At 30.8% G+C, this 18,206-nt stretch overlaps 3 protein-coding genes across 12 annotated transcripts in view, besides 6 other annotated features; 1 reads left to right on the top strand and 2 right to left on the bottom strand.

The window, feature by feature from the left end:
* Window positions 1-5,032, bottom strand: part of Cadps (Calcium-dependent secretion activator) — a 40,923-nt gene extending 35,891 nt beyond the window's left edge. For 4 of the 5 annotated variants that reach the window (NM_001258510.2, NM_001258511.2, NM_001031859.2 and 1 more), the window contains exons 1-3: window positions 3,679-3,986; window positions 2,359-2,740; window positions 1,070-1,190 (exon numbers count right to left, since the gene is read on the bottom strand). In NM_001258510.2, coding sequence (NP_001245439.1) covers window positions 1,070-1,190; window positions 2,359-2,699 — 462 coding nt within the window. In that variant the 5' untranslated portion in view covers window positions 2,700-2,740; window positions 3,679-3,986. Of the gene's footprint in view, window positions 1-1,069; window positions 1,191-2,358; window positions 2,741-3,678; window positions 3,987-4,854 lie in introns of those variants that run through there. The other variant, NM_001031858.2, reaches the window with a different exon arrangement.
* Window positions 1,424-1,764: a mobile genetic element.
* Window positions 1,954-2,030: a mobile genetic element.
* Window positions 2,797-2,946: a mobile genetic element.
* Window positions 5,033-5,155: 123 nt separating the features above from the next.
* On the top strand, window positions 5,156-10,780 carry Dyrk3 (Dual-specificity tyrosine phosphorylation-regulated kinase 3). 3 transcript variants are annotated; one of them, NM_001038725.2, is made up of 7 exons: window positions 5,156-5,371; window positions 5,449-5,563; window positions 5,751-6,289; window positions 6,354-7,216; window positions 8,370-8,970; window positions 9,023-9,364; window positions 9,425-10,780. In NM_001038725.2, the coding sequence occupies exons 3-7, from the start codon at window positions 5,896-5,898 to the stop codon at window positions 9,709-9,711; spliced, it is 2,487 nt and encodes an 828-aa protein (NP_001033814.1). In that variant the 5' UTR covers window positions 5,156-5,371; window positions 5,449-5,563; window positions 5,751-5,895; the 3' UTR covers window positions 9,712-10,780. The 3 variants fall into 3 exon arrangements, with proteins under 3 accessions (NP_001033814.1, NP_001033810.1, NP_001033812.1); NM_001038721.2 differs by having other exon boundaries at window positions 9,425-10,132; NM_001038723.2 differs by lacking the exon at window positions 5,449-5,563 and having other exon boundaries at window positions 5,156-5,422; window positions 9,425-10,132.
* Window positions 7,414-7,857: a mobile genetic element.
* Window positions 7,964-8,190: a mobile genetic element.
* Window positions 10,781-10,915: 135 nt separating the features above from the next.
* Window positions 10,916-11,266: a mobile genetic element.
* A 135-nt stretch (window positions 11,267-11,401) lies between these two features.
* The window catches only part of Mitf, a 25,616-nt gene continuing 18,811 nt past the window's right edge, over window positions 11,402-18,206 (bottom strand). The window contains exons 2-9 of one of the 4 annotated variants that reach the window (NM_001038719.2): window positions 15,845-16,175; window positions 15,674-15,793; window positions 15,181-15,609; window positions 14,587-14,607; window positions 14,219-14,378; window positions 13,920-14,161; window positions 13,705-13,863; window positions 11,402-13,647 (exon numbers count right to left, since the gene is read on the bottom strand). In NM_001038719.2, the coding sequence (NP_001033808.1) occupies window positions 13,078-13,647; window positions 13,705-13,863; window positions 13,920-14,161; window positions 14,219-14,378; window positions 14,587-14,607; window positions 15,181-15,609; window positions 15,674-15,793; window positions 15,845-16,175 (2,032 nt within the window). In that variant the 3' untranslated portion in view covers window positions 11,402-13,077. Of the gene's footprint in view, window positions 13,648-13,704; window positions 13,864-13,919; window positions 14,162-14,218; window positions 14,379-14,586; window positions 14,608-15,180; window positions 15,610-15,673; window positions 15,794-15,844; window positions 16,176-16,273; window positions 16,830-18,206 lie in introns of those variants that run through there. The other 3 variants (NM_001038718.2, NM_001258507.1, NM_001258508.2) reach the window with 3 other exon arrangements.

Genomic DNA, 18,206 nt, shown 5'->3' with positions numbered 1-18,206 from the left:
ATGATTATTATGATTATTATGATTATTATGATTATTATGATTATTATGATTATTATGATTATTATGATTATTATGATTATTACGATTATTATGATTATTATGATTATTATGATTATTATGATTATTATGATTATTATGATTATTATGATTATTATGATTATTATGATTATTATGATTATTATGATTATTATGATTATTATATGATTATTATGATTATTATGATTATTATGATTATTATGATTATTATGATTATTATGATTATTATGATTATTATGATTATTATGATTATTATGATTATTATGATTATTATGATTATTATGATTATTATGATTATTATGATTATTATGATTATTATGATTATTATGATTATTATGATTATTATGATTATTATGATTATTATGATTATTATGATTATTATGATTATTATGATTATTATGATTATTATGATTATTATGATTATTATGATTATTATGATTATTATGATTATTATGATTATTATGATTATTATGATTATTATGATTATTATGATTATTATGATTATTATGATTATTATGATTATTATGATTATTATGATTATTATGATTATTATGATTATTATTATGATTATTATGATTATTATGATTATTATGATTATTATGATTATTATGATTATTATGATTATTATGATTATTATGATTATTATAATTATTATGATTATTATTATTATTATGATTATTATGATTATTATGATTATTATGATTATTATGAATATTATGATTATTACAATTAGTATTATTATTATTATTATTATGAATATTATTATTATTATTATCTACGTGTTACATACTTTTGAACGAATCTGGTAACTTCCTTTTGATCTAACGGGTTTATACCCGTTATACACATTTATATTTGTTCCTTATTTCCATTTCCGACTGTTTCTAATAGCACAAGTAATTTCTTGTAAACACCGATCGAATCCGGGTCCCCCACTCAACTATTCCCGATCGTCTATAAATAATACTAGTTTCGGCGAAATAATTCTAACTTTTAATTTAAATGTACCCTGGTTATATCGGTTTCTACTTACATGCGGCTCTGCAGTTTCATGTTTTTCGCTGGTTAGAGATGGCGACGGTGACAATGGCCTTGGCAATGAGTTTGCCCTTGACGATCCAACACTTTGATTTAAAGTTTCTTGCGAAATTCCACTGAACAATAAAAAAATTATTTGTTGCTTCATTTTATAATACTGTTATATTTTGCGTTAAACCATTCAAGAGAAATAATTAGGGATAAAAGTCAAGAGGCATAAGGTAAAGATGTATCACTATGAACGGCAGTCCTCGTAGTGACGAAGCGCACCAGAAGACTTCCCATGCGACTACACTATTTTATAATAATATTTATAATAATTACACAATAATTACGACAATAATTTTAAAGTCGATTTCCTCAACTATCAGATACCCGTTACTCTGGCATATCGATAGAACTAAAGGAATAAAATTAAAAAAAGTTTTAAAAATTTTCAATATTGTGGCCGTGATTGTTCTGGTCGGTTTGTACATGTTTAAAGGAGCTTGGCCAATGTGGTTTTGGTATACCGATAAAAATGTCTGTGAAATCTGCAAGTCTTATCTGACTTCTCTATCTAGGATGTCATACAGACAGACGGACATGACCAGATCGACTAGGCTATTGATCCTGATCAAGAATATATGTACTGTGTTAGGTCAGAAACGTTTCCTTCTACCTGTTAAATACTTTATAACAAACCTAGTATACTCTTTTACTCTGAGAGTAATGGGTATTACAAGAGAGGACCTCACAGTATTGGGAGGTTTGTGTGCGTAAAGATAGAAAGTGGGAAGAAACTTAATAAATGGGAAAAAGGTACGTTGAACGTGGACAAAATATTTTTGCATATCGATAGAAAGTGAAAAGAATAAAAAGAGAGGAACATTTTGAGCGAGAAAAATTTTGAAATTTCTCGATCGCACTTCCACTAGCTGAGTACAGGTATTTGATAATCTTGGAACTCGATTATACTCTTCCATGTTTTTTATTTTTGCTTAACTCCTTCAATAACATATTTTTCATCATCATTTTATTGGCTTTATCTTAAACTTTAACTATATATTGCAGGCTACCGTGCACACGGTCATTTGACTTCGAAAGTTTCTGCACTCACTTGGACAAACAAAATAACTAAATATTTCGTGCCCTTTACCCTCCCATAAGAATAAAATGTATTTTAAAATAAAAAAATAATAAAAAGTAAAAAAAAATTGGGCATTAATTAAAACACGAACACAATGTACAGAAATTGTTGTTGCAATGTGTTTGAAAATAATGCGTTGTATGAACATTACCAACCTCGGAATACCATTACTGGGAACTTCAAGATTTCCGGTATCAGCTCGGTTGCCACATATTTGCTCAATTTTGTTAGAGGTTGATCCTAAAGCTGCTACACTAATGTTCCCAACATCGTTGCGGTTACAAATAGAACTTATATTAGATTGTCTTTGATTTCCGATCAAATCTGTATTAGAGCCAGATACAGGAATGTTTGATCCTACGACGGATCCTGCAGATCCTCCAATTATAGAAACGGCACTTGTTCCTTTGGTCGTATTTGTAAGACGTCCTTTTGATGAAACGTTAGGAACAGCGTCATCTTCTCCTTCTTCCTCACTTGAACTAGGATCAATCATGGTAAAAAAATAAGCGGAACGCGATTACTTGTTTTTTAATCCTAAAAATAAAAGAATTCAAAATCATATTAAAAGACGAAATTTGTATACCCTCGTAACATTTTTAATAGTCTTGTAAATTTCTATCGATTTGCAAAACAAAATTTTTGCCACGCCAGCAACCCCCTAAAACTGCTACGCCCACACTTTTAAACGATTTTTCGAAATTTTTCATCATTTTATTGGCCTTGTAAATTTCTATCGATTTGACTTGCATTATCCATCAATGGTTCCTGTTGACGTACGTCAGTCACTTGAAATCATGGTATTTGATGACTTTCATAGCATTATGTGTAGTGTATAATGTTGCACAAATTACCCAGTTTAATTCACATTATCGATGTAGTTACCTTTTTTACTATTTTTTTTATAATGCACATCACCAGTTTTCATTGAGTTTTTTAACTGGCAGCTCTCGGCGGTTTGTGGGCGTGGCAACATTGGTCAATAAACTAGCGCTAATTCTATGTCTAGAATCTGTATACTTAATCTGGCAAATCGATAAAAATTTACAAGAGTAATAAAAATATGAAAAAATATCAAACCATTTTTGTGGGCGTTAGATTGGGCGTGGAAACATGAGTATGATATTACTATTACATTATTACATTGTTATTATTGTACTGATTAAAACAACGATAACTTTAGCTTGTTTCTTTTACTTATTGAAATTATACTTATAAATCGTTTGTTTACATTTATAATACGCTATTTGATGGGGAATTTAAAAAAAAGGTGAATGTATGCCTTATAACTTAGAACAAAAATAACCATAGTTGATGGGTTTTCAAACGAATTCTTATTTTCGCTAAGTTAAAAAAACCTTTTATTTTTATTTGTAACACACCACCATCTGAAATATGTATATATTTGTTCACCACCACCCTTAAGGGTTGAAGAATAGAGCAATTTCTTTGGGAAGGTTAATTGCTTCAAATACCTTAAATATTAGATTTATGCTTGTCGTTCGGTAATGTATGGTGCTTATAATATAGCTTTAAATTATGAACAAACTTTATCACTATTTATATGAATTCGAGTTACACGATAACAAAACTTTGAATTCATTTACTATGTGAATGACAAACGAAATTCATAGTATAATTATTGACAAAAATATAAGTTTTTTATGTATTTTCAAGGCGACATCAGGTTTATTTCACAAATTATCTACTTCTATTTATACAGTTCTCTATTTTCACATATGAATAAATGGATTTCCGTTTGAAGAATAGTTAAGTTGGAGAAGCAAAAAAAATCGATGGAACTATCGATAACTTCGATGGTGGTAACCTTAGCACTCCCGTTACAACTACTGTTTTCGACGATTTGGTTGATGATTTGCAGAAGTTTCTGATTTTCAATAATTTAAGTAAAGCAGGACTGTCTGAAACACAATTAGATTTAAATTATGCCTAAATTTTGTAGTTGAAGGGATTCTTAAAATACTTTTTATTTTGGTTAAGATGAATTTCTTAATAACTATTTGATAAACGTTTTGGAAATTATATCTACCTTAGTTTATTTAGTTCAAAGAAATGGAATATTTTTTACAGATCAATAGAAACTGTCAAGACAAATAAAAACGTGGTGGAACTCCATAGTCAACTCGTTACTTATATAAAAATTAAAACAGAAAACAGTTAAATCTTTAAAAAATTAATCTGAGTCAAAAGTTAGTTTCTGGACTATATGCATTGCATTTGACTGTTTTACTGCCCGCCATGCTTGACAAAATAGCATTCGAGTCATAAAACACTATAAACAATGAGCACAAAACATTGATACTAGGACATTAGAGACTTGCCTTGATTTAACTTATACATATTTGTTGGCAAATCGATAGAAATATTCACAACAAATAATGATTTGATAAATATTAAGTAAAGTATTTGTCCTAAAACAACAGCTCTTTCGCCCATTCGTAAAAATTAACCCTAATGACATAATGATCATTATAAGCGAATAACAACGCTTTCTTAGGGCCATGCATGAATGATCTAAACTAAAAAAATGTTATACGACCTTTTTAAAATCATAATAGTAAAATGGGAAAACAGGAATAAATATTCCCATGAATTATATATGTATGTTACAATACCACACGTGTTCTTACGATTTGACTCGCATTATATGGGCAAACGATTGCCCTGCAAATTATATATAAAGTCGATTTCCGCTCGAAAACGGTCCGGTGGACTAAGTATTGATTTATTCAATTTTCGTCACAAACTTTGATATTAGAGCTGTTGTATGCTAAGTGGTTCCTATGTTTGAGTTGCGAAACAAGTTCTAAAGAACTTTATTCTGGACCACCGAAGTCATTTTATATGGTACTCCGTTGATTATGGTTATAAAACGTGCTTCAAACGCTATTGTGAGTACATGTGAGCCAGGTGGCATGTTAAAACTGTTTTAACACGGTCACACTGTTCTTCTCTTTGTTCGGGTCGCTTTGAAAATTGTGTATTCAAATGAAATTGTACGATAAACAAATATCTGGTTTTACCTATTTGTAAAGTATACAATACAAATCATTGCAATACATCAAATATTATAGCTCTCGGTTAATGTTTAATCAAACTGTTCTGATACAGTCTTCATCGATGTGCAATATTTGTACATATATGTATGTATGTACATGGACATAAACTCAATTAAGTGTTGACAATATACTTATTAAGGTATTATTATATTTAATTAATTAAAGGTATAGCAATACAAAAATAATAAATTTAAGCACAAGTGCCGAAGTTTATAACCTCAATATATATTACTATTTATTTTGGCTGTGCCTTTCAACTGTTCGTTATGTATATGCAGATGTAAGTACATATATACAAACTATTTACACAAATAAAAAGTATTTAGAAAAAACCAAGATCGGAAAGTTAAAAAACAAAATCAATTTTGATACGATAATAGGATATTTTTTTAAAGTAGAGTGCATTGCCGACTAAAATGTATATTAAGGCACACAATCGTTATTAAACCAAATATTTCTTATTCCAGTTGCGGCAAACTAGTTTAATGAAAACTGTGTTGTTATAAAACACATTAAATAATTCTGTATCCTGGGAACACCCGAAATGTAATAAACTAATTTATAACAATCTACATAAAATCGGATTTAATAACTACCATAAACAAGCGCACTATGGTCGGTTCTCAAGAAAAAAAAAACAATCATATCGAATTATCTGAAACACCCGCAACAGACAAAAATAATTTAAACACAACTCATCTGGAAAACACACAACTCTCAAAAGCACTTTCACCTCCTACATCACTACCTCAGATACAAATTCAGATGATTAACCAAAATTTAACACATACTGGTATCGCTCAAAATAATACTGAAAAAGCCAACCGTCATCAATACCGGGACAGTGGATTACAATATTTAACCCGATGCTTTGAACCATTGGCAATGCTCAATGATAGTAAAGAAGACTTTCCCACGCAGCCATCAAATAATATTGCCAATTACCCTGGAGATATTCAAATTTTACCCATTTTCGATTGCTGCGAAATTTCAGAGTCTATTCAAGGTAAAAAATTTTTTGTCACTAATAAGTATTTAAATGATCCTTTTAATTAAATTAAAAATTATAGCAATATCGTTGCCTAATGTAACATCTCCATCAAAGACAAAAGATGTTCCTGGGTTGTTTTTGCGTACGATTTCGGAAAATTCGAAATCAAAGTCGGAACCCGAATGTGAATCGCTAATTTCAGTCAAAGAATCTTCTGTAATGGAAAACCACACCTTTTTATTTCACGAACAAATTATTATGTCTGGCCAACAAAAATGTGAATTACACGAGAAACCGAAGGTTCTGGTAGTTTCCCCACAACAAGTAATGATTTTATATATGAATAAACTAACTCCATACGAGCGAACAGAAATACTAACTTATCCGCAGATATATTTTATTGGCGCCAACGCTAAGAAGCGCCCAGGAGTCTATGGCCCAAATAATTCTGAATACGACAATGAACAAGGCGCTTACATTCATGTACCGCATGATCACGTAGCATATCGGTATGAAATGCTAAAGATAATCGGAAAAGGTAGCTTTGGACAGGTCATTAAAGCGTATGATCATAAAACTCACGAACATGTTGCCTTAAAAATAGTGCGCAATGAAAAGCGGTTTCACCGCCAGGCCCAAGAGGAAATTCGCATTCTTCATCATTTACGCCGTCACGATAAATATAATACTATGAACATCATACACATGTTTGATTACTTTACTTTCCGCAATCATACATGCATTACATTTGAGCTGCTCAGCATAAATCTTTACGAATTAATTAAGAAAAATGGATTTAAAGGCTTCAGTTTGCAGCTGGTGCGAAAGTTTGCACACTCTTTGCTACAATGTTTGGATGCACTATATAAAAATGATATTATTCATTGCGATATGAAACCAGAAAATGTGCTACTCAAGCAACAAGGACGTTCTGGTATAAAGGTAAGTACGTCGCTTAAAAATGACGGAACTTAGTAAAGTATACAGGATCGATTATATATATGACACTTACTCGAAGATAAAGGGATAGAAGGATAATAAAATAAAAGCTAGGATATAGCCATGACCGCCCGTATAAGGGTCCCGAGCGCGCGATACTCGTTAAGTAAAGTGTATACTAGATTGTTGAAAAGTATAAAGTATATTCTTGATCAGGATCAATAGGTGAATAGATCTGGCCATGAACTTCTCGATCTCAGGAACTATAAAAGCTAGATGGTTGAGATTAAGCATACAGATTCGAGAGACATATACGCAGAGCAAGTTTGTTGACCCTTGCTGCCAAGGTCACTCTAACGCCCAAAACTTCCACGCCCACTCTTTTGAAAAATGTTTTGATATTTCTTCGTTTTATTTTGTTTGACTTGCCAATTCTTATCTGTATACCAAAAACACCTTGGCCACGCCAACTACAAATACAAAACGCCAGAAACGGTCATGACCACACTATTAAACAATTTTTAAATTAAATATCTATCGATAACCCGAAAAAATTATGAAATTTCACGTTTACATTCCCACTAGCTGAGTGACGGGTGTCTGATAGTCGGGGAACTCGAATATACATATATACATTCTCTCTTGTTTAATCCTAGCTTCAATCTCTTTTTCCATTATACCATCCGACGATGGAAGCTAGCTTCAGGTTAGTCGTTTGCAACCCCGAGAAAAACATTACAACACGCGTTTGGCCACTTAAGCCAGCGTACTTAAAGTGTTCAATTATTTTACATAGCCAAGAATTATTTTTTTACTTGCCCGGCCTTTGTTAAATTACGGCTTTTGTGTTGGAAACAGACAACATTTGTGTGTCTATAAGTATTTTAATTCGAACAAGTGTACAAAGTAAACTATACATATTCCCAAACTTGCAAAGCGAGCAGGTAAAAGTACCTCAAAAGAGCAGTTTGCACTCTTTAAGATTTCGAAAAGCAGGGATAGAGAATATTGACATTTATCTGGACTTAATACGTAAAACAATAAGATTTTCTTGCTTACATTTTCCATTCCTTTTCCGACTTCCTATGGCAGTGTAATAATTGCCAATTTGTATTTGGGTAGGAATTATAATTTTATATCTTCTGTTTATTTAAAGGTAATTGACTTTGGGTCGTCATGCTTCGAGAACCAGCGTATATACACATATATCCAGTCTCGTTTTTATCGCGCTCCAGAGGTAATTTTGGGGGGAAAATATGGCAGAGCTATCGACATGTGGTCGTTGGGTTGTATTTTAGCAGAGCTGCTTTCAGGCCATGCATTGTTTCCTGGTGAAAACGAAAGCGATCAGTTGGCTTGCATCATTGAAGTTTTAGGAATGCCCAATAAAAATATACTAGCCAGCTCGAAGAGGTCAAAATCGTTTTTCAGTCCAAAGGGGTATCCTCGATATTGTACGGTTCGAACGATGTCTGATGGAATGGTGGTCCTAATCGGCGGACAGTCACGTCGTGGAAAACAAAGGGGCCCGCCATGCTCAAAAAGTCTATCTAAGGCGCTGGATGGATGCAAAGATCCACTCTTTCTTAATTTTATACGTGGTTGCCTTGAATGGGATGCAGACAAGCGATTAACACCTTCCGAGGCTTTAAAACATCCATGGCTTCGCCGTCGCTTACCGAGACCACCAAGTAGCTCAAGTGGCTGTGGTGGGGTGAGTGGATTATGTTCTAGTAGGAACGAATCCCCAGTTACAGGTAAACTCGATTTATAATGTAATACGGTTTGTTTAACGAATGTTGTTTACAGGGCAGAATAGGAACTTCGCAGCAGAGACAACTGCATCATCGACGTCTGCTACATCTATATCTTTAACGATTAAAAGGGAAAATAGCCATTCCAGTCTTCGTCTTCACCATGGTGCTGTTCCAGAAACGGACTTCAAACTTATAAAATCCGTTCCAGAGGGATCATCAACCGCAACAAAAGAACCTATGATGAACAGTGACATTCTTCCAGAAAGTTTTAGACAAACAACTGTTGTATCACCATCAAAACATTCTGCTGACTCCGGCGGAATGAGTTGTCTTAGCGCTGTGGATGTCGGGCCATCGAGATATTATCCGTATATGAATAACAATGAAAATAACAGTAATTTTATCGATTATTTTTTATATATTAAACTTTTGTCAACTTTTAAATATATTTTAGGGTTATTCTCGAGCTCGTTAAACAGTTCGGCCAACTCATTGTCACATTTGGAGCAAGCCACAAAATTAGATGCTTTGGGAGAATACTCGGCGTCAACTACACCAAATTTACTATCAAAAAATACTGGCTACTCGTTTAACTCAGGTTCTATTAACATCGATGTTGCACAAGAGTCTTTGGTTAATATAGCTAGTAATTACGCATTGGATAAATCTATCGACATTATTGGAAAATCAAATGTGTCTCTTCATACGAATAAATTAAAAGTACAATCGAAGGATATGTAGCTAATTTATGACAATATGTAATAAGTCATTTAAGAGATTAGAGGCAGAACTTTATGTTGTTATCAAATTATTTGACAATGCACTGCCATACAAGTGATAAACTAAATAAGTCTTGGCCCTGATTTGCATTGCTATAGACGAAAATGGACAGAAAAGATCTCACGACGATAAATTAAATTATATGCATTTTAATTAAAACGAGGAAAGAAAGCTTTGTTGACTAGCCGAAGATTATATACCCTTGCAGTTAATACCATGATTTAGTTATAGTTATAGAAGTTTACCTCTGAGATTTCTATGTTTTTCGAATGGTGGCTATTGCAGCTTAATCTATGTTTAAGTTGTCAAAATTTTATATTATTCGAATCGTATTTATGAATTTAATCCAAATAATGATACATAAAAAGTTATAAAACAATATAATCATCGAATGTGTACATTATTTATTTAATAATTCCGAATTTTTAAAACAGTGATCTTTGCCAATTTTTTTATTCATTATTTAATAGTTTACTATTCTTAAAACATGGTTCTTTGCATAGGTAGATAGGCCGACAAAGAGAGCTGTGTCCGGCAAGTTTATATGCCCTTGCAGTAATAACACATTTAAATAATCAAAAAAGCACGGTTTTAATAAAGTTTAACTCCGATTTTTAAAATTCTTTTTATTCCAGTTATATCAGTTGAATATCATACAGAATCCCCAAATACTAATGTATTAAAAACACATAAACTATTAATTCAAATCAGTGCAATCTGCATGGGTAAGAAACATCATAAATCTGAATTGGAACGGTTGCGGATGGACAGTCGAACAGTCTGATAATATAAATGTATATCCTTTATAGGTAAAAAAATCTCGGCGTTGGGGGCAGATTAAAAAATATATTATTCGACATATCCGATTAATATGTTCGAATTAATTAAATGTTAGGAAAATTGTTTAATGTCGCGAACTTACATGTATAAAAGCATCAATACAAGATTGTATATTTATCTTGCATCCTTTGTGTTAACTTTTACCTTTTATGAACTGCTAACGATAAAAAATTACAAAAAAATATGTATACATATTATAGATTTAAACATTTATACTCATTTTTTTATGTTAATCTATTATGGACGGAAAATTAAAATACCGATTTGTGTTACTTGTAAAACAGCTATAAATCTTAAATTTCCTTGATATGCATATAAAGTATACATATTCTTGATCAAGGTCAATAACTGGGTCGAACTGGCCAATGTCCGTATGAACGGTGAGATCTCAGGAACTATAAAAAAAAGAAGGTTGAGATTAAGCATGCAGATGCTAGGGGCATAACCGCAGCGAAAAAAAATTATTGACCCATGTTCTCACGCCCAATTGCTCACAAGACACAAAAAACTGCCACGCCCAGACTTTTGCAAAATATTTTGATATTTTTTCATATATAATATATTGGTCTTGTAAATTTCTATTGAATTGCCAAACCACTTTCTGCCATGCCCACTCTAACGTCCACCAACCTCCCAAAACTGCGCGCCCACTTTTTTGAAGAATGTTTTGATTTTTCTTCGTTTTATTGTTTGTCTTGCCAATTTCCATGGGTAAACTAAAACACTCTGGCCTCGCCCCTTCTTACAGCTAGAAAATGTACAAAACAATTATATTTTTAAAACCAACCATAATGCGCTTGAATTACAATTAGTGTCAAAATTTTATTTAAGTAAAATATGTAGTATATACAGCGAATTTAAATATACATACAAATGTTATAATCAGCACTACAAGTGCAGATAAAATATACCCAAGCAGTTAGTTGAGTGTAGCTTTTGTGCCACTGGTCAACAAAGTCAGAAATTTCAAAAGTTTAATTAGTTAAATCTGTTATGTGCTAAGTCTGTTCATATTATAAAAACTCAAAATATTTTTGTTTGGCAATATTCAGAAGCATTATTGCATTGATGAAAGGTAAGTTTTTTTGACACGCGCTTATTATATCAGCTGCCATTCACACTGGATGTTCGTAATAAAGAAGGGTATACTTACATTGGTGCTGAGTGCGGTGCAAAATATTTATTTTTTTAATTTAGCCTTGTGATGGAAGAAAATTACGTTTACGACACTTTTTGATTTATATCTACTTGGAATCGAAATATTTATTAATTTAACATGAGATATTTATTGATTTCTTTAGCAAATAAAAAATGTTGAAAGTGTTTTTTAATCCCAAACTAGATACATTATTTGTCACCAGTTAATTTCTTCTAATTTTTTCTTAAAATATTTCCCCAGCTTTTCTTAATACCAAAGCACTAACAGTATACATACCCATTACTCGCTGAGTACTATAACTATGCTAGATTCGTCGAAACTATGTAAAATCCACCCATGCACGATTGTTTCGGACACATTTTTTTTTTTTTTTTTTTTTTTTTAATTTAAAGTTGTTTCTCCCATTTATTAAGTTCTTATTATATTATCACATTAGTTTTTGGACTACATTTTCAATGCTGTAGCACTCATGAAGATCGGACAACTTTAACGAATCATTTTTGCTATGCGTTTATATATCAGTTGGGTTTGCACAATCTCCTGTTGCCTTTTGTCATTATGTAGACAGCCCAGAGTGATATACGTTTTTATTTTATAAATTGCCAATTACTTTAAATTAAATAATATTTTTAATGCTTAAGTCCCCCTGCAGAAGTTTAAAAAGTGACTAAGCACTAGCCATTTTATTAAAATTGTGATAGTATATATTAAGCCGAACAAAATTAATATATTCAATACTTTAGGAATCTTTTACTTATTTTATACATAAAACATTTGTCAATGTTAATATACACAATTATCACAACTCCTTATTTGAAAAGGAAGGCGCTCTGAAATTATACCTGATGATTTAGATTAAAGGTATATATAATATTAGACCATTCTTATTTCGTGTTTTTTTTATCAAATCACAAATCTTATGAAAAAATCCACAATAACTTACAAACTTTATATTCTTTTTTTCTCATCGGTATATTTTGTTTGTGTCTATGTAGTTCTTGGAAGTAAGTGTTGACACATATATTTGTTTCGTCACAGTCTAACAGTTTCCATTTACTAAAACTAACGTAACAAATTTAATATAGTGTTTGGTTATACCGTTTATACATAAATAGCGTTAAGGCGCTTTTATCATAATACATTTGTAAACGACATGTTCAGTGAATCAATAGTATGAATTGAAAAAATACGGTCTATACATATAAAAGAGCATGTTATTTTAAGTTCACTGAGTTTGACAAACTATAAAAAGGATGGACCTTTTAAGCCTTGTAGAATTTAACATAATTCCTCAAAGAAATTATATCGAATTTTAACAACTTTATCATTTATAACTCAATATCCAATGTGTCAGATGCAAGAACCATTGTTTCGCTATTGTTGTCATCTACCAAAGAGGATAGGGAGTCGTGTACCATGACTGCAGACATATCAACTGAATTATGTTGATCTTCGTCTACGGTGCCAAGTGACCTATGGGAAGATGAGAGAAGTGGATCATCGCAATGCTCAAGCCTACTAAACTCTGAGTTTTGAGCCGAATCAGACAAACTATGAATTTCTCGTATACCCGTGTGGTGAGAATGATTTGGATGGCCCTCACGCGAAGTCAATTGGTGTTGAATATAGCACGAAGTACTGCAATTTATACCGCAACAGTCATCTGATGCTAAACTTGATTTGCCTCTAAAAAGGCTTTCATCAGCCTCCGAAAAATTCTTTGGTTCAAAACTTCCACTATTCAAAGTTTTTGAACTCGGTGATTGTGGCGCGGATTGCATGTGACTATGCGAGGACAACATCGGATCGCCGCCTTGTACTGCATACTTGCAATCTTCCATAAACTCATCAACCTGATTCATTCCCATATTTCCATCGGCACCATCAATAACTTGTATCTTTATAAGTGAATCAATAAATTAGTAAATAATATTTTCGTACTTATGAGGGCTTACTTTTTTTTCAACAGGTTGGTCAAAAAGTGATCGACGACTCCGAGAAGCAGTAGGAGACAGGCTAAAACTTTTAAGATAAGGTTGAGTAGGCGCTGATAGTGATGTTAGGTGGTTTTCTGATAACAAAATTCCATGGGACTTGGCCTGCATTTCCAATTCCTTAAGCAAAAAAAAAACTTTAGTTACAGAATAAAACTTAAGCGATTAAAGTGTACTTTTATTCGAGACATGAGCTTTCGATTTTGCAACTCTACTTGACGTTGACGTAACTCATTTTGTCTTAAGCGAGTCACCTCATGTTTCAAGCATTTAATGTAGTCAACAGAGGACTTCAAGATTGTCCCCTTGTTTGGACGAATGTCTCGAACTACTTCGTAAAAAGCATCACTGCCCTTTGGCAAAAGGGTACCAAGCTCTTTTATTCTGTCATTTATATTAAAGCGTCGCCTTCGCTCAACTGAAAAGAACAATACTAGTATTAAGGTATTTTGTAAAGATTATTGTATAAAATTACTCATATTATGGTTGTCTTTCTTTTGTCTGTCCTTGGCTAGGGCATTCATTTCAGCATCAGTTAAATTTTGAGGTTCCTGTTTAATTGAAAGCTCAGAGTTGAAGTTTTTATCAAAGTTAAAAGAGTCATTTTGTAATATATCATCGAAGATGTCATCTGGCTGAAAGGAATATGATGTAAGTTTCAAATAAATCTAAATCAAAAATTGAAATTCAAAAAGGTACTTATTTTTATAACTAACTATTTATACTAAGACTAAGATACAAAATACAAATACAACATTCATTGATTAAATAGCGACCACAACCCACACATATTTGGTTCTACAAAGATTAACTTGTATTAAAAATAAATCTGTGTATACTTACATCGCTGTCGAATGATGGTAGCTGTAAATTTAAATAAATTGATCAAATAAAATTTAAATATAAAAATTAAATTTAAAATTAATATTAAACGAAATAACACATTTTTGAAAAGTGTGGGCATGGAAGATTTGTGCTGTTTGATCTGCGTCTTTGTCTCTAGAATCTGTACGCTTAATTTCAACCTTCTAGCTTTTATAGTTCCTGAGATCTCAACGTTTATATGGTCGGAAACATGAGTAAAACGGGTAAAAAATCTGCTCTTAACCTGTGCACTTTCTTTATAAATTTCAAAACATATAAACATCAAACACATCCTAAAAAACACCTTTTGCATACATATTTTGAAAATGTTTTTTATTGATATATATAAAAACATTTGAAGAATCCAAATTTTGATACAATTATGTAACACCCGCGGTTCTTAATACGTATGTATTTCCTTAGAAAAAGTCTATTTTCTAAAAGAATCTTTAATACTAGACCGCTACGCTAAAGAAGTTTTAGTCATATTTTTCTAATCTTACAAAATGTTTTCATTACTTATTTTGTATTATTGTTACTAATTGTTTTAGCAACAGACCATTTTGTACTCACCTCAGAGACACTCGTTGCAACCGAACTTACGCTCGGCGAAATAGGAGCTGAGGTAGACTGTAACGAGCTTGATGTACTGGAAATTCGAATTGAATTAACAATCCCTGAAGAAGAACGCGTTGAACTTAGGCTTGAATTAGCTTTACTAAGTCCCAACTGGGCCGTTCTATGTGCATTTTCTGGTTCCCCAGCACCATGACTATTAGGTCGTAATACAGTTGGCTCAATTGGATTTATGTCATCACATCGTACAAAACTACCACCGAATGGGGAAATAGGCATTGCGTCATCGGAAGGCATAATTCTTTTAGCACTCACAGCCGAATCGCATCCAAATCGGTTTGTACGCTCCAATGGATCGCAAATACCTTTCTGTAAAGATGAATTTTGAAGATTTCCCGTTGACGCAGAATTATTTGCTAATTTTATCTGCAGTTTAAAATGGTGTCCTAAAATTATTTTATTTTGTAACCAAACAATTTTAAAAACTTACTTCGCTGGTATGACTGCCCCACATAGACGGCTTAAAGGATTCGCTGAGATATTGCCTCACTTGATTCTTTTGCTTTTGGATAACGTGATACCTTGTAGGGTTTTCAAGCACTGTACTGACCTGTAATTTATTTTGTTAAAATTTTATATTTTTGTTCCAGGATATATATACCTGCAGCACTTGGGGTGGCACATCTACTCCGATACTTTGAAGAGGAACTTTAAGCTTGGCTCCACTTGACGAATCAATTAAATTGTCCATTTGCACTAACTGTGACATTTGTTCTAAACTGGATGACCCGCTGCCACAAGCACTGGTACTACCGCTGTCAATGAATTCCGATTCCATAAGCCCCTGCCCACTGCCAAACAATAGATGCATTTTTGGGTCCATAGCAGTGTCTAATGTCTGTTGTTGTATCATCATTTGTTGCTGTTGTTCACGTTGTAGCTGCAGTTTTAGTTGTGTTCGTGAAGTGGGAGTAGCAGTTTTAAATGTCGGTCTGTTCAAATAATAATGAAGATAATACATTTTAAAGCATATTACAATATGTACATATAAATGTATAACCATAACAAAAAGTTAATTGTATATACCTACCCACCCGAAAGTGGAGGTAAGCCCACTATGCGCGGTTCTGCAGTTTCATCAATGCTAATATCACCCAAATCTACAATACTCGGATCCATTTCAAGAATCATTTCTAAGTCTTTGTCAATACCAACTGATACACGAATATTTGTCATACAAAGTGGCACACAATCACAATCAGATGATCGCAGCACTGGTAAAGGACACGCTTTATCTATGTTATCGGCAAAAGATGTCGTAGGAGGTTCTTCGCCGACTTCAATATCCATGGAACTGCAGATATTAGGTCCATTGACTAAATCGCGGCTTTCGTTGTGCGACATTTGTAACGTCTGTACCCGCTTAAGGAAATCTTGAAATTCCAGAGCACGCATTTCTGTAATCGGTACAACTGTTTCTTTTTTCTCCATTTTAACTTTTGTTGAATTTTTTTTTCTCATGGTAGAAACTTTGTCCATCTTTTTTCCATCTACTGAGCTTGATATATTCTGTTTGGTCCAGTAAGAAAACATTCTTGTTAACAGTCGGTAAACTATTTAGAGTATTTTAAAGACCTTGATCTTGGATATATCTAGCAAATGTGAAGAAGGGCCTTTTGTACGCAAGCTAACTCAAAATACTAATATATGATGTCACATCTACAGGGTACTGCAATATTGGCAAACTTATGCCCGCTCTCTGAAGAATGTTCAGAAATCATCAATAGATATTTTTTTTATATAGTTTAAGAGGAAATTAGTTATCTTCAATTGATTTAAAACAAAAAGAAAACATAATATACTATATATATTTATATATATATAACCTTAAAATTTGAAAAGACATTTTTCCTCTCATTGAATAGAAAACCACCTTGAAAGTTTAAACTTATTTTTTGCACATTCATATGTTCATATACATATGCTCTGCATTTGGTATTTATTAGAATAATCATCAAGATTCGTTTGTATATCGACTCATTTGTTGTCGAATATAATTTCTAGTATACAATATAAAACAATATATAATATGTATATATAATTTCTAGTATACAATATAAAATAATATATAATATGTATATATAATTTCTAGTATACAATATAAAATAATATATAATATGTATATATAATTTCTATCATAATATATATATTATATATATATAATTTCATAATTTATATATAATATATAATAATATATAATATGTATATATAATTTCTAGTATACAATATAAAATAATATATAATATGTATATATAATTTCTATCATAATATATATATTATATATATATATAATTTCATAATTTATAATTTATAATTTATAATTTATAATTTATAATTTATAATTTATAATTTATAATTTATAATTTATAATTTATAATTTATAATTTATAATTTATAATTTATAATTTATAATTTATAATTTATAATTTATAATTTATAATTTATAATTTATAATTTATAATTTATAATTTATAATTTATAATTTATAATTTATAATTTATAATTTATAATTTATAATTTATAATTTATAATTTATAATTTATAATTTATAATTTATAATTTATAATTTATAATTTATAATTTATAATTTATAATTTATAATTTATAATTTATAATTTATAATTTATAATTTATAATTTATAATTTATAATTTATAATTTATAATTTATAATTTATAATTTATAATTTATAATTTATAATTTATAATTTATAATTTATAATTTATAATTTATAATTTATAATTTATAATTTATAATTTATAATTTATAATTTATAATTTATAATTTATAATTTATAATTTATAATTTATAATTTATAATTTATAATTTATAATTTATAATTTATAATTTATAATTTATAATTTATAAATTTATAATTTATAAATTTATAATTTATAATTTATAATTGATAATTGATAATTGATAATTGATAATTGATAATTGATAATTTATAATTGATAATTT

This window comes from Drosophila melanogaster, chromosome 4 (genome assembly GCF_000001215.4).
Source record: "Drosophila melanogaster chromosome 4".
Lineage (NCBI taxonomy): Eukaryota > Metazoa > Arthropoda > Insecta > Diptera > Drosophilidae > Drosophila > Drosophila melanogaster.
Note: the sequence above shows the minus strand (reverse complement) of the source record. Positions and strands in the feature narration are given on the sequence as shown.